General features: G+C 41.1%; 1 protein-coding gene across 1 annotated transcript in view; it reads right to left on the bottom strand.

The window, feature by feature from the left end:
- BRINP2 (BMP/retinoic acid inducible neural specific 2) overlaps window positions 1-22,441 on the bottom strand; it is a 108,531-nt gene that overhangs the window by 24,931 nt on the left and 61,159 nt on the right. Inside the window, 1 exon segment of the mRNA NM_001265618.1 lies at window positions 333-523. Within this exon segment, the coding sequence (NP_001252547.1) occupies window positions 333-523 (191 nt within the window).

Here is a 22,441-nt window from a genome sequence, read left to right as displayed (position 1 = left end):
CATTAGAAAGTGGCGAAGCCTCAGGGGTTGGGTGACTCAGCGAAGCGAAAACTGGGAGCGCCCCCTGCTGGCAAGTGCTTGTTAGGAGCCTGTCCACCTCCAACCGCCATACACAACTTCCCCTCCTCAGGAGAGCCTTATAAGCAAATAGAGATGCTCTGGGGTAAATTGAGATGTCAAGAGACTACGCTGTTTTCAAATGCACCAGAAAGACTTCTGAGGCAATAAAAGGCCAGGAGGAACAAAAGACTGTTGGAGCTATACTACATAAGTCTTAATGTTACTTCCAATGGTCTGGCAACCAATTAGCTTAGGATTGTGATGTTGCTTACCTCCAAGGGTGGCAGAAAGTAAGAAATGAGTGCCGTACTTTTTAATCAGGTTTTCTGTAACCTGTTGCAGATTGGGTCTCCTTCCAAGGAGGCGAATGTTCCGGATAAACTCTGGGGCGAGAGGCAATGGCAAACTGAAGAAGTCCTTCCTTTCTAGAGCCAAGTTGTTCACCTTCCAACGGGCAAACTCCCTGGAGGAAAAGCCAAGCGGTAAGGAAAAGCTGACCGCGTTTCAGAGCAAGAGGCATAAAATCTGAAGTAGGTAATGTTCTTCCTCCACTTGCAGCCACTCATCTCCTCTCAGCCCACATCCCCCCTCCCGGCCTCCACCCGCTGGAGGTGCCCAGTGTCTGGCAGAGGCCCCTTAGCCTCTCACCTGGCCTGTCATTCACATGCTGTAAGAAAGCTCTGTCTCCACTGACCTCCATCAGAGCCTCTCCCAGCCAACTTTCTCATCAGGCAGTAGTTGATTAGCGTATTCACATGAAGTCATGGTTTACAGTATCGAGTAGGAGAAAAAACACACATCGGAACAGTGGTTTGCAAAGATGTGATCTAATCACAGCTGTCTTATAGTGAATGAGTCACATCACCTGTCATGGCCTCAGTTACTCAACTGTGAAGTCAGGAGGCTTGCTCTAGAACCACTGCCCTCATATTTTGATCTCTGATCCCCTTCACACTGTTAAAAATTATTGAATCCCCATATTTGTATATGTGGCTTAGAGCTATTGAGATTTACCATTTTGGAAATTAAAACCAAGAAAATCAACATTTGTTATTTCATTTAGAGATAACATTAATAAACCCATTACATAAAACCTAACATTTTCATGACAACTGTATGTTATGAAACAAAACAAATTTAGCAAGAAGAGTGGCATGACTTTGCATGTTTGCAAATCTCTTTAATATCAGGCTTAGCAGAAAAGAGCTGCACTCTCATATTTGCTTCTACATTCAATCTGTTTTCATAATTGTGGATTTTCATCTTTGGTACTACGCTAAACTAAACAGATGGTAGTTTCTTAAAGGTTAGTTACAATATGGAATCTGAAATCATATCAGTGAACTTTTCATGCTTTGTTACATTAAATCCAGTGTTCCATATTGTAATCTGAATGGATCTTTCTATCCTGCATAATGTTGTAACATCATGTGTTGGTCATCTGGAAAATATCAGGTCACCGAGTTATGCAGATCTTCCACGTTTTGACACTTTTCATTATGTAATATTAAAACATCTCACTATGTAATATCATGACCAATCTCTTCAAAGTCTTTAAATATTAGGACAATGTCAAGTTCATGAGGATGAATGCAAGTTTTCTAAAATTTGAATTTTCATTTAAAAGTTTAAATTGTATTATTGGTAACAAATACTGTCAGGTGTTTTTCCTTGCAGAGGCTGGCTTAGTTAATTCATTTGGTTTTTTTTTTTTTTTTTTTTTTTTTTTTGGAGAAACGTCTGCCAGACACTCAAGTCTGAATAATCATAGTTTGCCTGTCGCTTGTGCTTTCAAGAAAAATGGAGTTCCATGAAAAAGTGGCTAATTCAGCTTGCAACTCAACCACAAAAGTATTTTTCCTTGAGACAATTATAGTACTTAAGTAGCCTGAGATTTGCTTTATGTGCACTTCCCATTTCATCTTACAGAATATTAAAAACACATGTACCCAAGGGTCAAGATTTAATAAAATTAATAAATGTCTCTGTGTGTGTAGCGTGCACGCGTGTGTGTGTATGTGTGCGCGCATGTGTGGTTGTGTGTTTAGGTGCAAGTGTGTAATGAAGAATACATGACTCCTAGTGTTATGTGGTGTCACTGCCTTTATTCAAATTAAGGTACCAGCAGTTTTATTTTGTACCTTCAGTGCAAATGTCAACATGAACACTCTGAAATAGACTAAGAGGATCCATATTTTAAGAAGCCTTATTTTAGAAGATTGCAAAGTTGTTCGTTTCTAATCCTGTTGAAGATTTTAATTTTCAAGCTTTGCTCCTCATTGGAATGTTTGCATTTTAAAGGGGACAGGTTTATAAATCTTTGCCTTGGAATGAAATTTAAAGAATCATATCCATCAATGAGAAATGAGTTTTACATTGTCCCCCAAATTGTACTGGTAAGAACAGCTCCACTGCCTTAGGAAGCAACAAAATGTAAAGTGTTTACACCCTCTTCACCCATCCCAAATCTGCTCATCGTAACAGTGCCAAACCTTGGTCTAACCGTCCCCAAATGTCCATGACATGCAAATGATAGGGTTGCATAAAAATAAAATAATTAAAAATAAATAAATAGATTTTTGACAAAGATGCCAGGAACACACATTTGGGAAAGGAGAATATCTTTAATAAATGGTGCTGAAAAAACATAACATCCACATGCAGAAGAATAAAGCTTATCTTTCACCATGTACAAAAATCAGCTCAAAATGAATGAAATACTTAAATGTAAGACTCAAAACTATAAAACTAATAGAATAAAGTATAGGGGAAAAGCTTTATGACATTGATGTGGGCAAGATTTTTTGGATAAGAACTCAAAAGCACAGGCAACAAAAGCAAAAATAAACAAATGGGATGACATCAAACTGAAAAGCTCCTGCATAGTAAAGGAAACAACAGAGCGAGGAGACAACCTACAGAACTGAAGAAAATATTTGCAAACTATGAGTCCAGTAAAGGGTTAATATCCAGACTATGTGAAGAACTCAAATAACTTAATAGCAAAAAGAACAATTTTTTTTTAAATGGGCAAAAGAGTTGAATAGACATTTCTCAAACGAATACATAAAAATGGCCAGCAGGTGTATGATAAAATGCTCAACATCACTATCATCAGGGAAATACAAATCAAATGCACAGTGAGATGTCACCTCACCCTCGTTAGAATGGCTGTTATCAAAAAGCCAGAAAATAACAAATGCTGGCCAGGATGCAAAGAAAGGGGAACTCTAATACACTGTTGGTGGGAGTGTAAATTAGTGCAGTCATTATGAAAACAGCATGAAGATTCCTCAGAAAACTAAAAATAGAACTACCATATGATCTAGCAATCTCACTACTAGGTACATATTCAAAGGAACTGAAATTAGTATATCAAAGAGATATCTGCACCCTCATGTTTATTGCAGCACCATTCAAAACGACCAAAATATGGAATCCACCTAAATTTCCACAAACTGATGATACACACAATGAAATACTATTCAGCTGGGAAAAGAATGAAATCCTATCATTTGCAGCAACATGGATGAACCTGGAGGACATAATGTTAAGTGAAATAAGCCAGGCATAGAAAGACAAATACCACATAACCTCACTCATATGTAGAGTCTAAAAAAGTTGATATCATGGAATTAGAGAGTAGAATAGTGGTTACCAGAGGCTAGGAAGGGTAGTAGGAAAGGGAAACGGGGAGAACTTGGTTAACAGATACAAAGTTACAGTTAGGAAGAATAAGTTCTGTGCTCTATTACATAGTAGGGTGACCATGGCTAATAATAATGTACTGTAGATTATAAGTAACTAGAAAAAAGGATCTTGAAAGTTATCACCACAATGAAATGATACATGTTTGAGGTGATGTATATGCTAACTCCCTTGATTTGATCATTATTCAGTGTATGCATGTATTGAAACATCACACCAATACACTGTTGTGCCAGATATGTCAATTATGAACAAAATTTTTTAAATTAAAATTATAAATACATAAATAAATAAAAATCCATGCTACATTTGATGCATAATCCCTCCATCTAACTCTGGAGGCTGACAGGGGAGGAGCATATGTCAAATGCTACTAGGGAAACAAAGAAAAGCGGGTGACTAATAATTCATGGTTCCAACAAGGTCTTCAAAATTCCTGCTGTGTAGCTTTATTTATCTAAGCAGGTAAGTTCATAATCACATATTGTCAGTTATTTCCTTTGTGCAGCAAGTGCTAAACTTTAATTAAGTACAGAGTATTTGTCAAAAGTATTTTCTATCCCAAACCCCACTGCAGGGTAAAGAACAGTTACCTAATCTCGTCTCTAATTGGCTGGATGGAAACTGGAATCCTCTCACTGGTTAGTTGATAATTACATTGATGAATCATAAAATCAGATTACTACAAGCAAACAAACAAACAAAAAACCTTAGGGTCATCAAACCCAGCGCCCTTGCTTCGGGATAGGGCACAGCTAGACTTCATTAACTAATGATTTCTAACCTATTATTTTTCTAGATTGCTAGGGGAAAAAGACATTATTACCTTTTCCATAGTTTCTTACAATGGTCAAAGCCCCTCACAGAAAGGAAAGGCCAACTTAGCATAGAGGTGGGGCCCACTTTAATTAAATATAATAAATAAAAATTGGTAGTCAGTTGTCTGGCCCAGTCAGACACTGGGTCTGGATGGGAATTAGTATTCTCTAGTTTTCTCATGTTTCTTGTAAAACAGAGAGGGCAAGAGGTTTACCTAAAGCAATACAGCCAGTTGATAATAGAACCAGAACAAAAAGCTAGTGTGCTGACCCTCCTTCTATGCTATTAACAGAAACTATGATGGCGGTGACAATAGTCACAACTGAGACTCAGAGAGACTAAGAAAGTAGTGTGGATGAAATCACACGGTTAGTAAATGACAGAGTTGTGCTTAAAACCCAGGCCAATATCGTACTGCTGTTTCTATAGCACTGTTTTCCTTCGAGTAGATGAGGTTAAGTATTAAGTGTATTTTATCAAATTCTAATTTTTTTGTGTTTGGTATCCTTTAACACACATACTTTTATTACCCAGAACATTCCACTTTTTACATTTTCTACATAAAACATGGATTAATTGTATATTCAAAACATAGCATAACGTTTGCACCACAGCAAAATGTTCCTGGATTAATTTTAACATGCAATTTTAACATGCCCATTTGCAGGAGAAGAAATTGAGATGCCTCAAAAAGCCAAGTCCATACAGAAGGTTCATGGGGGGAATCACAGATAAAGGCCTGAGTCCAGCTCCTGTGGCTGCTAAAGAAATCATAACACAGAATAATGAATGACCTAGAAAAAGGAATGATACCGTCTAAGGAAGCTTTTTATGAGCAAATAATAAAAAATAATAGCTAACATTTAATGAATTTTTAGTATGTGATAGGCATTCCAAGCATCTTACAAGGATTAGTTAATATTATATTCAAAACACCATATAAGGGGGAAAATATAATTATCTTCATTTTATAGATGATGAAATTGAGATACAAGTAAGTTAATTTGCCCAGTAGTTTAACTACTAGTTAAGTAGTTTAAGCCAGTAGGTGGCAAGGTCAGGATTTAAACACAGACTGTCTGACTCCAGTACACACAGTCTTTGCCACTAGGCTATACTACTTTCACCTGTGAAACTCTAAGGAACAACTGTGCTATGGAGTAGAAGTGTGTGCATGTGGGGGAGAGAGTTTCAATAGTGCCATATAGGGACTATAAGGATAGGGACTATATTTGGAGAATTTCACTGAAGAAAGAATCCATAAGAATGCATACAAGTGGCAGCTGGGCGCCGTGGCTCACACCTGTAATCCCAGCACTCTGGGAAGCCGAGGCGGGTGGATCACAAGGTCAGGTGTTCGAGACCAGCCTGACCAAGATGGTGAAACCCGGTCTCTACTAAAAATACAAAAATTAGCCGGGCACAGTGGCAGGTGCCTGTAATCCCAGGTACTTGGAAGGCTGAGGCAGGAGAATAGTTTGAACCTGGGAGGCGGAGGTTGCAGTGAGCCGAGATTGTGCCATTGCACTCCAGCCTGGGCAACAGGGCAAGACTCCATCTCAAACAAACAAATAAACAAAAAAAAATACATACAAGTGGCTACATTTGCCAAAGAACAAAAAACAAAAAAGCCCAAATCTACTTTCATCACAAACTGCAGCGGGCTATCAACTCAGAATTAGGCTCAAGTGGGCATGGTGGCTAGTGCCTGTAGTCCCAGTTACTCAGAAGGCTGAGGTGGGAGTATCTTTTGAGCCCAAGAGTTTGAGTCCAGCCTGGGAAACATAGCAAGACCCCTGTCTCAAAAAATATTAGGCATAAGACCTCAGCCACAGGAGTTCGAGTCCAGCCTGGGCAACATAGCAAGACTCCTGTCTCAAAAAAGAAACATTAGGCATAAGTACTCAGCCACAGAAAGGTCCAGACTCTAAGGGCTCCCAGTGGTTTTCTCTTCAGCCCCAACTTCTTCCTTGCCCTTTGGGGCCCTTCATGGAACCAAAATAATGGAGAAACATCTGTGAGTGGTGTTTGAGCCAGAAAGTGGTAAAAATGTGCTTACAGAACTTATTAACCTGGTTCTTTCCAGCATCTGCAAACCTTAGAGGCAATACTGGAAGGCAGCCTGAGCTATTCAAAGAAGAAATGTTCATTTCCGATTTTTCATTTAGCAGTTTTCCCCCCAGTAATAGAATAATCAAGGCTCTTTTTTTTTTTAACTCAGAAAAGGCTGTTTTCTATATATCAATTATATTAACGCACACTGCTTCAATTAAGCCATCATCTTTGTTTCAATTAAGATATCAAGTAAATCTCCATTTCAATTTAGCCATTTCTCCTAAAATCTTCTCCCACTGTGTTTGTTACACAGTAAACAATCTGAGAAAGCAAACATTTCTAACAGCACTATAGTCCCTGTGTAAAGTGTCTTTAGAATAGGAGCGGCCACTGCATTCAGGGCTCACAGGTTCAGCCAAAGGGTAAAGAGAGCTCTTCCCTGTGGACTTTGCCCGTAAAATGCATTCACGTTGCACATATAAAGGGTGCTTCAGTAAACTGCTATAATTACCAAAAATTCAGTCAATTTTCCATCTTCCTCTAGCATGCTTTAGGTTAGCCTAGAGTGAACAATGTGTATTTCTGTGAAAGGGTGAACATACACATAAAATCATTAATAAAAACCAAAACAATGTCCAGGGAAGGGATAACCCAGCCTGGAAGGTATAATCCAGTGTGTTAAATCAGCCAGCATACTGACACTCAGAATATTTTAGATATGATGATATCTAAATAATCAGTGCTGAAGTAATTGTAGTTATCTTTATCCCAAATTGCATAACACTGGTGGCCAGATTGCCAAAAAGTGATGCTTCTGGTTGTACGTGAGTTTAGGGATTTCCCCAAAATCCAAAGGGGCCCTGCAATAGGAGAGTTGAACCACGGCCGTGCCAGATCTCAGGCACAGGAGCTTCAGCAGGGTTTTGAGACTGGGCCAGCTCTGGGTTTGAGGCAAAAGGGTCTCCGATGAGAATACTAAATAACTACAAATGTTCCTAATTCAAAAGATGTAAATAAAAAGTGCTGCCTCCAACTCAAGCTACTGACTCTTATGTCAGCAGCCACCTGCAGCACTATGTTACACAAGGTCAACAAGAAATCTCCCAGCAAGAATCCCCCTGCGGGGTCTCGTGCCTGAAGATGAAAGGCTCAGAAAGAGCACAGCTGGGGTCTTCCAGCCCAGGTGCTGTTTCCAGCAGCTGCACATGGAAGCACCACTTTCCAGGCTCATAAACTGAGAACATTGACCTGGCCCCTGTGAAGAGTCATTACCTATGAAGCCTCCCTCCCTATGAAGCCTTAAGGGGAAGAGTATGAAAACACACACACACACACAAACTGTACCTCAGTGAAGCTGAAATCTAGAAGTACAGGTTGAGTGCCCCTAATCTGTAAATCTGAAATCTAAAATGTTCCAAAATTCAAAACTTTTTGAGCATCAACGTGATTCTCAAAGGGAACACTCACTGGAGCATTTAGAATTTCATATTTTCAGATTAGAGATGCCGATCCAGTATAATGAAAATATTCTAAAATCTGAAAAAAAATTCAAAATATTTCTGGTCCCCAAAAATTTTTGGATAAGTGATACTCAACCTGTAATGAAGACTGTAGCCTACAGTGTGGGTGGTTGTGCTATAACTTCACGCGAACAGCCGGATTATTCTGTTACCAGTTTTTTAATAGATCTTTCATCTTTCCACCTCTGCGGGGGAAGCATGTTCAGGCCCATTTCCAAGTCCACAGATAGGGCTGTCATTTGGAAAGTCACATCCTGCATCCTAAGCATGCAGCTCTATCCACCCCCCTCCACCGAGGCACCCCTGCAGGCTTGGCACCAACCTATCCCGGTGTCACTGTGCCCCTGCATACTAGGAGACATTTGTTCCTCCTGCATTAGACTCCAGGCTGGGTTTACTGAGGAGGAAATCAATGCTGCTTCCAGCAGAGCCAACCAATCACTGCCTGCTCACTATTCTGCGTTTCTCAGAATAGGACTTGAGAGACTGTGGGGAAGTCTTAAGGCAGCCACGGAACCCACTTTGCAAACAATGACAGAAGGAGTGGGCTGTCAGGGTAGGGACATTGACCTCTATTCTTTGACCCTCCTGATCTATTTCCAATGATCTATCTTTTGGGGGCACACCCTCCAACTTTTTGTGCTCAAAAGGACGGCAGTGCTGAAAGAGACTGGGCTATTATTCTCCAAACAGTTGTCATGATATGAACCAAACTGGTTTTCCCTGAAAAATGAAGGTAAACACAGGACATGTTATTGAATAAAATATTTAAGAACTCTGGAGCACTGGCCTTAAGCCAAGCACATAGTTTTCTTGTCATTTTTCCTAGGACTTTACTTTGTCTACTTACACTGTCAACCAATGACCCATGGGAAATTTTCTCACATACCAACCAGTTCTGGGTAAGTGCAACTGCCTTTCTTCTCAGAGCCTTTGTCTTGGAGATTTGCCTTTCCCCAATTAGCTTGAGACTTGCCAATCGGACAGAGGAAACTCAGTAAATACCACTGAGTGTCACACTGCTGATTTTCCTAAAGAATTTCAGACACAGGAAGCCTTCTCTTTCTTCATCTTTCTACCAATATACCTCACACCCAGGGCTACTGCTCCCATCACAGAACTCAATCCACCAAGCAATGACATCACCATTTTGTCTTTTTCATAGGACTCACATTTTTCATCTTGAAAAACTCACATGAACAAGAATAGCCAAAGCCAACATGTACATTGAGTGATGCCAGTTTTTTATCCAGTGACTCAGCTATGATGGTTTCACATTCTCTATCAAGCTGGACATTTTAGGGGCTTAAGGATATATCATACTTTGGCTCCTATACAGAGGCAGTATTTCCAGACACATCACATCACCAAGAGATTTCTATCTCAACAACAGATTACTGTAATGTACTTGGCTATTAGAGACTTTACTGCTATAACAAATAGGATATGATAAATCTGAGCTATAAAAAGAAATGATAATAAAAACCATAATCCCATATATTGGTGTAGTGCTTTCCAGCGAGATTGGGGGGAAATGGTAAAGTAGTGATGGAACCCACTTTGCAAACAATGACAGAAGCAGTCAGCTATCATGGTAGGGACATTGACCTTCTCTATTCTTTGGCCCTCCTGATCTATTTCCAGTAGTCTCTCTTTTGGGGGCACCCCCTCTAACTTTTAGTGCTCAAAAGGACTACAGTACTGAAAGGGATGAGGCTATTATTCTCCGAACAGTTGTCTTGATATGAACCAAACTGGTTTTTTGCACACCATTTTTATACACGCTTATTTTATCTATACAGGGACCTTGGGAGAAAGGGAGAGAAAATATCATTGATCAACTATTAAGCTTTTACATGTTAACACATGAGGAGACAGAGAAACTGAGAGAAATGACTTGCCCCAAGTCTCAGTTGACTAGTGGTAGAGTTTAACTAGAACCTACACCATACTACCAATGATTTTCTGCCTTTGTCTGTGACCCGTGTTCAAGCTCAGGGACTGCTGTCCACCTTTGTCATACTTCCCAGGTGATTCTTTTGGCTTGTTTACCACTGTGGCTGGGAGAGATCCCCAGGCAGGAAGGCTTCAGTCCAGGAGTCATTTGGTTAAGTAATATCTCAGACCTTGCAACTCTTAGACACACAAGAGCAGAAATGAGGCCATCTCTTCCCTGATGTCCTGGTGCTCTCCATCTTTTCACTGTCTGGGAGAATTCAAGAAGCCTGGCATGGAGGTAATTTAGCAGCCTGCTGTGTTCTCAAACAACGGCCCGTAAACAATGATTGGCCAATTTCATTCTAATCTTCCCAATTTTGCTCTAATTAAAATCAAGCTGCAGCTTTCAAACAGTTTAATTAAGGCTGATTGGGAGAAATGGGGGAGGGGAGAGTCAAGCTTAAAGGAGGAGGAAGAGATCACTGTTTGGCTAGTCTCACACTGCCCTGGTGGGGCTTGGGGACATAGGGAGGGCACTGAGAGTGGTGTGTTTATAGAATCAACATGAAAGACAACAGACTCACTGGAATGAGGGCCCAGTGAATCTGTGCAACCAGAAGGAACTGAAGAGGGAGCTGAGACCTGTGTCTTCCCGGGCACACACTCTCAGGTCTTTCCTGACATCCCAAACTGCTCCCCAGCATCTCATCGGCTCAACTGTGGACAGCATGGCTCTGTTCACCACTATCTGCCTCCCATTGTGCTTGTCTTTGCTCAGCAAGTGGCCCATGAGACACTTCTCCCATCAGATGTCTTCCTGAGCTTCCTTTATTTACTTGACTTCCAGAGAATTCCCGCAGACTGGTAATTCCTTCCATTATTCTACAAGTTTATTCCTTTTGCAAAGAAATAGCCCCTCTGGTATTTTGGTGCATTTAATTTTTATATGGGTCATTCTTCTTTGGACTAAATAGTTTTCGTTCCTTCAACACAGTTTCCAGATTCCTAGGCCTACATGCTCAACCTTTTCTGCTTGCAATCAATGGTATTTCTTTTTAAAGATGGAAACCAAATTTGAACACAATCCGGTAGATATATTCTGAGCCACTGAAAGTACGTTAGGATACAAGATCTGAATACATCATTATCACCATCATTATGACCATTATCATCGTTTCAGTTATTAGTGAGACCCTCTGTTTCTAGGAATGGAAGTAGATGCTTTATATATTTTTAAATTGTCACTGTAATCTTACAGATGTCAATGTGGTTGATTGAATCACCATTCTTGCCAGTATTAGGATGCCCTTTGACATGTTACTTTGCAATATCACTCACTTGTGAGGAGGGAGCTTATTTCCCTCCCTCAAGGATATTGGGTTTGACTATGTAACTTTGCTTTGGACGAAGGAATGAGGGCAGAAGTGATTGTGTGCTGATTCGGGACCAAGACCTCAATAGATACTGCACATTTCCACTCTCTGTCTTGCATTTCTGCCCTTACTATGAGAATTGCTTCCCCCAGGTACTGCAGGTGCTGCTCTTTTCGCCTGGGTCCCAGAATAAACACCATTAGAAGGAACACCTAATGGCCTCCTTGCAGACCTGCAGCATGAAGCAAAGCTAACCCAGCAAACCTACACATGCGTGAGTAAGAATACATTTTATTTTTTATTTTATTTTATTTTATTTTTCTGAGATGGAGTCTCACTCTGTCACCCAGGCTGTAGTGTAGTGGCATGATCTTGGCTCACTGCAGCCTCTGCCTCCCAGGTTTAAGCAATTCTCTTGCCTCAGCCTCCTGAGTAGCTGTGACTACAGGCACATGCCAACACACCTAGCTAAGGAATAAATTATTTTTAAGCTACTGAATTTTGTTGATTTTTGTACGCATCATTGTAGCAATAGTTAAATGACACACACCACAAGTGTTATTCCTATTTTATAGCTAAGCTTGTTGAGGCTCAGATAACACACACAAGGACACAAAGACAAGTAAGAGGTGAAGGCAGTCTATGCTGTTGCTGCTATATATTTTTTATTAATGCACTTGAATATTACATTCATTTTTTAAAGACAAAAATATTCCTTGCTAACAGTAATCATATCATCAGTTGGTATCCCATATTTCTTTCCAGCCCCAGAATTTTTTTTCTCAAGTATCACAGTCAAGTCAGGTCTCTTATATTTGTGACACTGACATTTTTAACTTCAATTTAGGGCTTTACATTTCACCCTCTTTTTGCATTCCACCCTTTGTGGCAGAGGCTGGCAAGTTGTTTCCAAAGATGTTTCCATTTTCCTCCTGGGCTCACAGATGGACAATTTCCCACCCCCACCCCCACAGCTTCTTCTGCATTTAAACATAGCCATGTGACTGAATTCTACAGTAGAATATGAGTCCAGGTCTATACCATCAAACCTCTCATGAAATCCTTCATGCTGTTTCTCTTCCCTTGTCTACCAGGATCCAGGACTCTGAGGCCCTAAGGGATGGCAGAGTGATGAGGCAGAAGGAGTCTTGGTCCTGAATTGATTTCGTGAAGCAATCTCCTTTTATGTCCCTCATAAATTGTATTGTAGTGTGACATGAGCAAAAACATAAACTTTCATTAAGTCACTCAGATTTGAAAACTGTTTGTTTCAGCAGTTAGCCTACTTTGACTAATACTGTCTTGATTGTATCTATCCAATATTCTAGCCTGATGAAACCATCTTGGCTCTTGATCTCTTAACTGTATTGCCTAGCTGGATAAGGGTTCAATTATTGTTCAAGCAGCCATGCTCCCATTACTTCTCAGCTCAGCAACAATCCTGTATGTGGTCTCCCTTCTTCTTGCTTTCTGGGTCTAGGGGGAGATGGTATTGGTCTTGAGCCCTTGTCTTTTATGCTGTGGGATCTTGGTGTGTGAGTCGTGCTCTATGGGGAGAATACCTGTCACTGTTAATGATTTATTTTGAACTATCTATAACTATAAAATCAGTGGCTAGATTAACTCAAGCTACAGTTAAGGAGAGCAGTATGTAGACTGTAAGTGATAAATCTGATTAATGTACAGAGTTCTATGCATAAAGTAAATCTGATAGAGTAAGACTACCTATTCTTTCTTCTTTCTCAATTAATCTCTTTATTTTCTCCCTGTACTCTTCTCTAGATTTCTCACTTTTTTTCATATTTACTAATGGGTGACCCCTCACAAAAAGAATAAGCATTTAGCTTGAAATAAACCAAATCTTTTTTTTTCAGTTATCACTAAATAATCCTATAAAGAAAGTACTATTATTCCACTATTACTAATGAGAAAAAAATGAGGCTCAGAGATGCAAAATAATTTACACAACTAAAAGCAGCAGAACTGCAGTTTAACCCAGTCAGTCTGATTCTGCAATTTAAACTGCAGTTTAACCCAGTCAGTCTGATTCTGCAATTTAAACTGCAGTTAACACAGTCAGTCTGATTCTGCAATTTAAACTGCAGTTTAACCCAGTCAGTCTGATTCCAGAGCCTTGAGTCTCAACCACTTGTTTACTCCTTCATCTAATTTCATCCCAGAACATCCTGCTCCTACAGAATGGTTTCATCCTCTTATTACGCCCTTATGTGTGGCAGACATGGTGCTGGGGTCAGGAGATATAAAGGTGAAATACAACATGCTCTTTGCCTGAAGGAGCTCCGAGCCTAGTGAAGAGCAAAGAGAAATAAACGAGTGCACAAAAATAAGTTCGTATGGCAAAACTACGAACAAACTGATGGGGAATCATAGGTAGGAGAAACTAACTCTTGTAGGAGTCAAAGAAGACTTCACATGGCGATGATAATTTAGATGAGTTTGAAAGGTGAGAAGGTGCTCAGAGAAGATGGAAAGAGCTTTCAGGCTAGAGGAAATGGGTTATGGAAAGACACAGGACAACAAGGGGGCCTTCTGTGTCTGGGCAAATCGGAGGTATTCATTGGGACTGGAACAAAAGAAACACAGGAAGAAACGGTGGGGCACAGTCAATGGCAGAAGGTCAGTATTCATTGACTATTTGTTGAAATAGGGAATGAATGGATTTGGAAGTGACTTTTAGGCTAAGAAAATGGGTTTGGGTTTTATTTTTTGGGTACAGACAGACCAACAGGGACTTAGGCAGGTTGCATTAGAGAAGCAAGGAAACTACAAGTGGTAGACAATGAAGCCAGGGGAAAAGAAAAGGGGCTGGATTTGAAAGGCAGTTCTGAGATGGAAGCCACACAACTCAGATGGGGAGAGAATGGAGAAGAGGCAGGAGTTACAGTAGCCAGGTGGCTGTTCATACCAGAAGCACGGCAAAGAGTGTAGGAGATACAGGTGTATTAGGACCTCATGAGTTCAGCTCTGGCTATGATTTTAACCACACAAACTAAATCTAGGTATACAAAAGCAAACTGAATAACAGCTGGATATAATCTTTGAACTTGGATGAGAAACCTCTATTCTCTAGACACAACTCCAGCACATTTCCAATGTTCCTTGAAGCACTGAGATTTCAACTCCAGAAGAGTCACCCTGTGTCCTGCGGTGTGCCTGTGACCTGGCGTCGTATGCATGCCCATCTGAGGCTTTCTTCCTTTTTCTAGTGGAGTGTACCCAGGAGGTCATACCTCACCATTTTGTCTCAACTTGCATGCCTAGGAAGTTGCTTTTCTCAGGGTCTGCATTCAATTAACACTTTAAGGTTAACAGCTGTGGATCCTCAAGAGGTTGTCTCTCCCTGACCACCTGGCCCTGCGGCTGCTAATGTAATACCTAACCTTGTTTTTAGACTCTCCCTTAATCACATAGCCTTGTTTCCATGTGAATAGGCTCCCCCTTAGCTGAGAAATCCAGGTGGCTGTTCATACCAGAAGCACGGCAAAGAGTGTAGGCGATACAGGTGTATTAGGACCTCATGAGTTCAGCTCTGGCTATGATTTTACCACACAAACTAAATCTAGGTATACAAAAGCAAACTGAATAACAGCTGGATATAATCTTTGAACTTGGATGAGAAACCTCTATTCTCTAGACACAACTCCAGCATATTTCCAACATTCCTCGAAGCACTGAGATTTCAACTCCAGAAGAGTCACCCTGTGTCCTGCGGTGTGCCTGTGACCTGGCATCACTGTCGCTAGTCTTCCACAATGGCACAGAATGCAAGAAGTTAAAGAAGTCTGGGGAGAGGGAAATGCCTGACCTGAAAAACTCTAAAATGAAAAACTGATATTGATCCATGACAAAATTCTTGAGTACTTTGAAGTGTGAGCAAGCAAGCAAGCTCCCTAGGAGTCAGAATTGGTTTAGGAAGAAAAACCTTATGTCAAAATAAGTCTCATGTATTTTCTTTATGAAGAAAGATGGAAAAGGGAGAGTTGGGGAAAAACAAACAAGGACAGCTTGTGAAAGAGAATGAGAGAGGAGGGGAAGGAGGAGGAAAGAACCTCTGGAAGGAAGTTACAAAGTGCTGACGAGGAACTGGGGAGAATAGTAACTGTTTTCAAATATCTAGAGCCCTATTGTGAGGAACAGACTGTTAGAATTATTCTAGAGAAATAAAAGAAAGCAAAATCAGGACCAATAAGGGAAGGTTATCGGAAGAAAGACTATGATTCAATTTCCAAAAGATCTTCATAATGTTTTAGGCTGCTGAATAAAAATTGGCTTCAGTGAACACCTCATGGCTGGAACCGTTCAAGCTAGCGCTGATTGACCACCTTCTTGAGTGTCTGCAGAGTGGTTGTCTTCACTGGCTTGGAAATAAGTGATGTTAAGTTTCCTTCTAACTCACAGATTCTGGCATCACTTAGCCCTGATTTGCCATCCCACGTTGTCAAGCTTCCTTCCACGCCCAAACGCTGTGAAGCTTTGGCCTCTTGTCCCCAGGCTAATAAACCCTGTGGTTCTCAGATTTCATTTTCTAGCCTGACTGTGATATGCAGGCACCAACATGCACACATCTATCCTAGTGGTTGCAGAAGACAAAATAATGTATTCTCAGCCTCCAGTCACATTTCTTTTATGGAGTTCCACTTGTTCCTGAGTTTCTCAATGAACCAGGCCAACATTCAGGGACTCTCACAGCCTCTTTTCCTCTCTACTCCTCTTTTTTAGTGTAGTTCTTTTTAAGTTAAGGGTAGTTTGCTGAATTTTAAGTTTTAAAATTATTCTTTAATCAACATATAATAATGGTACATTTATAAGGTACAGTGTAATATTCTAGTCCATGTATGCAACATGTAATGATCAAATCAGGGTAATGCCCTCTTTATCGGACTCACAATTTAGAACATATACAGAACCAGCCAAGCAAGAGGCTGGCTTATGATGCTAAAGTTTACCTGTGTTACTAGTAAACCAACTGTGTAACTCATGTCAAAGGATCATTAGGTGTTTACATGCCTCTGTGGATCCAGGAGAACTCATTCCCCAAAGAGACTTTCTTCCTGTCCCTCCTTCGTCACCAGTGTGTCCCCAAGTAAGGCAGAGGCTCTCCTGGGAGACAAGGAAAATGAGAATTCTCTAGGGCACTGAGGCTCATAACAAAGGACTTGGTGAGCAGCAGTTCTGGCTACCTCATTTTTCTCTCACCAGGCCTCCTGCCCAGCCAGTAAGACTTCTTACTCACTCTGATTCACTGTCACATCCAGAGCTTATTTGCTCTTTGCAGGGGAGGAGGAAGAGGCACACTTCTTGGCTCAGAGGAGAGCTTGGCAGGGTGGCAGAATCATAGAGCATTAAACAGGTACAGAGGAGAAGACATGGTTGGGAACCCCTGCCAGATTCCTGCATCTTCCCCAAAATATATAACAGCCCTAATCTGCACACAACTATGCCTACAAATCTTAAAATATACTCAGGGGCCTCAGCCTCTATGTCTCTCTCACTGCTTCACCTGAGTGCTGTGGATGTGAAGGCAAGTGGGACTATAACAGAGCATACACCAATCTCATCGCTGTAGGAAAATTCAAATTTACCAAGTAGACCAATCAGTAGAGATTGCATGCAATGCCAAAAGTTTCTTCTGGATTTATGAAAATACTCCTTGACATCATAAGACATTTCCAAGTGGACATGTGTGTTTACAAATCAGTACCTACCTGATTCTAAAGTCAGGCAGTAGGGATTTACATAACACTGAATGTTTATAAGCCATGGCCAGGCAAGAAGTAAGATACTGCATCTTGGAAATGGCATTAAGTGTTCCTCCAGTAGAGGATTTGATTTACAGAAATTCCATTTACATCGCACCCTTGTAGAAACACACCAGCAGTGCACAACCAACACATACAGAAGTTGCTGTGGGTGCATTGTTTCAGGAAGATCCATCTGTGGCTTCCTCCCACTCAGGGTTCCCCGGAGCCTAAGCACAGATGGAAAACTCTTGCGGAAAGAGAGAACGACAGGGTCTTTGAGGGAGATGGGTCACCCTCCAGCCTTCTGAGGCCTGTCTTCTGCATCTCAAAGACCTACCAGGATGCCTAAAGAAAGAAGGGCAAAGAGCCCCGGCCACAACCTGAGACACTGTTTCTCTCAGAGCAAGCCCAGGCTCAGTGATTTATTTCATTAAATAATGATCATTAATGAACAGGTTCCCTGTCTTATTGGTTGAGTGCTGGCTTTTCCTCTTATCAGTTGTGTGACACCCTCTAAAACTCAGTGTCCTCATCTGTTATACAAGTGTACAAATAGCACACCCTCGCAGGGTTCTTACTAGGATAATTTTAATTAATGTTAATAAAGTACTTAGTAAAATGTTGTGCATATGATGAGCATTTAATATATGTTAGCTACTAGTGTTCATTAATGTCATTAATATCTCATAGTACAGGGAGAATGCTTGCTTTCCCTAAGTTAAATAGAAATTTTGACCAACTATTTTTTATTTTTTCATACCATCTATTTTCTTTATCACCTTACTCTTTTCTTCCCATGGAAGAATTGGGGAGATTGGCGAAAGCCTGCTGTTTTCATCCATATTTCTCAATACTGTGTAGAGTGCATGGATTCAGATCCCAGCTCACAAAAGGCTCTTGTCTCTTGGACATTCAAGCCCGGCAATGGGAAACGCTTCTGATCATGTCCCCCTCCTCATGATCAGCTCACTTGGCAGAGCTGTCCCTCTGAGGTTTCTGGCTTGTCCCATCCCCACAATCCAGTGCTGGGTTCTCTAGTTGCTTCACTTAGGATTGGTCAAACCAATCTGATGGACAACCCAGTTGACTTTAGTTTGGGGCAAAGGCAGGATTGTAGGACTGGCATTGCCAGCTCTGACTCAGGTCCAAGCTGTTGTCTGCAGCCCAACTTATCTTCAGTTCCTTGTGAGCAGATTCAGCTGTTTCTACTCCCAGAGGAGAAGATGGTAACTAGCATGGGAGCCAAGCTCCTCTCACCCAGACTTTTTATTATACCACATGCCTCGCCCACTTCTAATCCTTTGCATACATGGATCTTCCTCGAAAGCAGAACTCTCTGAGGCCTGGGCTCTGTCTCCTTCAGGGTGTGTCCCCAGCCCTTGTAGAGTGGCCAACACACACAAATCCTGAATAAACATGGGCTGAATGAAGAAACACCCCACCCTGTGCCACTCACTGTTCTAAGCTCCCTGTACTGAAATGATTTTCTTGTGGGATATGTGGGAAGCTCTGGGGTGAGAGAAATGTGGCAGAAGCTGAATAAAGAAAAAAATATTGAGAATCCTTGACCTAGAAAAAGCTATTCTCTTTAAAGAGAGAGAGAGAAAGACCGTATGACTAGACAGCGTCCCTGTTGGCCTGTATCTGTGTCGTGACAGTTTCTGGATGAAGTCTACCTCACTCCTTTTTACACACACACATGTCTCTAAGAAGCAATTCATTCATGAATAAAAGTAATTATTTCTCGAAGCAAAATTTAATCCTCTTTTCCTCTGCCTGACTGACTCAAGATCTCTTACCAAATCTCATCTGAAAACAAAACTGATCTTTTCTGCCCACCTTGGCCATCCTGAATGCTCCCTTCGTTTCTTCCAAATTTTTATTTTCACATTTTCTCTTCACAGATCAACTTTGCAATCTTATCTCAAGCCAGGGTGGCTAACCTGGGTATAGCCACCAAAGACATGGGAAAAGGTGTGGCAAGAGCCATTGTGTCCTAGGGATGCTTGGGACTGGCATCCTGAGAATTCATTCTGACACAGCATCCATAGACCAAACCTGTCCATCAATCACTGAGAATGTATTAAATGTCTTCTTTCTAACATTTGAGGTGATGCATCCCAATGAGTTTTCTGGTGTGTATGCTGTCACTCAAACTGGACTGCTAATCTCCCAGAAATCAGTAGTATCCTGTTTTGTCTGTCTTTCGTGTTCTGCTATAGTGCCTAGAATAATGCATTGCACGAAGGAGATGCTCCATAAATACTTGAGAGAGGACCAAGTGTGCAAAAGTACGGTGTGGTAACCTTACCCTGAATCCAATTGCTCAAGCATAAATGATGCCAATTTTTATTTGAACCAGTAGTCTCATAGGACCTTACAGCACTATGTACCATCTTCTCACCAGGTGAGAATTCACGCTCCATTTTTCCAAAGCAGAAATGTAAGGAATTGCTTTTGGTCCTACTTTCTCTACACATGCAGTGATTTTTACTTCATTTTACTTACCCCTAATACTAGAAAATGACATGCCTCTTCAGGTGAGAGTTTTTTGTTCTGTTTTTGTTTTATGTTTTCTTTTTGTTTTTTTGTTTGTTTGTTTGTTTGTTTGCACCCTGGAAGAAATCAGTGTCTAAGAGACACTTTTGGCATTTCAGAGAGACAAAATATGGCATAAATAACCAGTGGGGAAGAACAGGGAAAGGAGAGGCATCGTCATGCACTTCTTGACATGGGACTGGTTAAGTTCCTAAACCACACCTAGTGCTCCCATGCCTTTGGTTACACGGCTCCTGTGACTACACCACCATTCCACAAGCCTCCACCTGGAGTCTCCAGTCATCCATTGGTTTTGCCTATGTGTTACTTTTTATTCCAGTTTTCCTTGACCTTTCTGTGCAGAGCAGTCTAGCACTTGCTTACTTATCTGTAAGTGCCATCAGATCAAGAACTCTGTCCACCTTGTTTATAGTCTATTATCAGAATCTAGTGAAATAATAAGCACTAAGCTGGCCCTCAGAAATGGGTGTTGAATGAATGACTATGTCTCTATTTATGTTCTTGAATTATAGCTGTTTGTTTATGTAATATTTCTCCTTGCTCCAAGAGAGCAGAATGCCTTTTCATTCGGTTCTTTGTATGCACATAAGAGGGTTCCATATGGGTCTGCTGCACAGATGTGGTATGTTTCTATGCCAGAAGTGGAAACAGAATTCTGCCCAAGGATAAGGACATGCTGGGCTTGTCGTCCAGATACTTCTGGGTTAAAATTCCTTGGGTGGAAGGCCTAAGATGCCTTGTGCTAGGTTAGGTATTTATGTTATAGGGCCTGTGTGTTTAGGCAGTACTGGACTCTTCGCTTAAGCAACCTCGAAACATTTTATTCTGTCCCTCTCCTACCTTCTCACTCCTGTGGACTGAGAAATAGTGCCTGTGACCAGAACTGCAGGCTCATTGTTGCCATATTGCCTCTAATTTCACTCTAATTTAAATCACAATACCAGTTTGTGTACATTCCTTTATCTCCTTGCATCTCAAGAAACTCCCTTATGGTCAAAACACAAACCCAGTGAGAAGATCAGAGATCAGCCAGTTTACTTTGGGCCGGGTGGTTTATGCAGAAGAGCTAACCTCCTTCCTTTTTCCCATCCACCTGAGAACTACAGCTTCCCTTCTGGAGGCCTGCAGCCGTGCGATAATGTAGCCTTTCTCTACCTCAGTGACTGTAATGCACACCTTGGAAATCACTGGGATTTACCTAGGCAGACTGAAGTTGTCTTTGGTTGCCGTTTATTTATGTGGACTGTGATCTCTTAATTGGAGATGGTGCCTCTCCCAGGGTTCGCTGTTTATCCAAATCAGTATTTGTTAGTCAGAGAGACGTGGTCCGGATGATAAATCAGCTCTGGAGCTCCTCCTGTGATTGCTTCCACAGCTGCTGTCTGCCTCCTCAGCTCCCCATCTCCCGGGAGGCACCCACAGGCTGCTTCTAGGCCCTCCAGCCTTTTCTGCTGTTCAACTTTTCTCCCAGCTGCTGTACCTACTCTTATGAGTTCATATGTCTTGGCACTAATAACTCCTAGATTTACCGTCTCTAGACTCTTATTTTATTTTATTTGCAGTGCCTCCTGTAAATAGTCTTACTGCTGCAAATGCATCATGGGGGGTGCTGTCTTTCCAGTACACGTTCTGTGCTTCTCCACCCTCTTCATTTTTGCTCCCCTCTCCATCTCCAAATACTTAGTGTAGACAAGTGCAGTACTCCTCAAGCTCTGATGCCATCTTGTTCATCTGGGGATCCTGTTAAAATGCAGATTTTAATTCCTTAGGTCTGGAGAGAAGCCTGACGTTCTGGATTTTTAACAAGCTTTCAGGCGACGCTAATGCTGCTGGTCCAAAGACTGCACTTTGAGCATGCTGGGAGGTTGGTCAGCAAAATTTACAAGGTTGCCAAAAATTAGGTGAGCACTTCCTTCACGTCTAAGCCATTGCCAAGTCTTATTTTTCATCCTGATGAATTCCAGATATTCTTTCTTAGGGTTGTTGCTCTGGTGCCTTGTTTACTGCCTCATTCACCTGATTATATCCCTGGTAGCCCTACAGCTTCTTAGTGTTCAGTTTTGTTCTACAAATCTGCATACATATCCCACAATGTGATAAGACTATGATGTCCCTTTTAGTCAATAAAGATATTTATTTAATTCTATTTTGTTTTGACTTCTAACATTTGGCTTCTAATGTATCCCCAGACCATCCCTTTCCAAAAAGAGGTAGCTAGACATAGATGTAATAAGGACTTAGGTCAATATTTTGGAATTGCATCCAGCATTGCTTTCCTCCCAACCACTCATCATTCTCTATGATTTCCAACTTTCTCTGTTAATGTTAATGTATTCTTTCCGAGTTTTAAGTGTTTCATCATAGTGGCTTGGATTTCTTCCAATTCCATGATTATCTCTCTATTAAAACCTTAATACAAAAAAGAAATAAAAAAAAACCAGACTGCTCATTACTTTGATTTGTAGCAAAGAGAGAATGGAACATTACCACTAGAGTGTTTCGAGAAACCATATTTACATTTGCATCAGCTCAATTTAGGTGCCTGATTAGGTACGTGTTATGATGAAGATGCACTTACCAGTCAAATGGAGGTGGCATGGTCTAGAGTAATGAGCAGGAGACTTCAAGTCAGGAGCCCTGAGTGCTA

This window comes from Macaca mulatta, chromosome 1 (genome assembly GCF_049350105.2).
Source record: "Macaca mulatta isolate MMU2019108-1 chromosome 1, T2T-MMU8v2.0, whole genome shotgun sequence".
In the NCBI taxonomy this organism is placed as follows: Eukaryota; Metazoa; Chordata; class Mammalia; order Primates; family Cercopithecidae; genus Macaca; species Macaca mulatta.
This window is presented reverse-complemented; position numbering and strand designations above follow the sequence as displayed.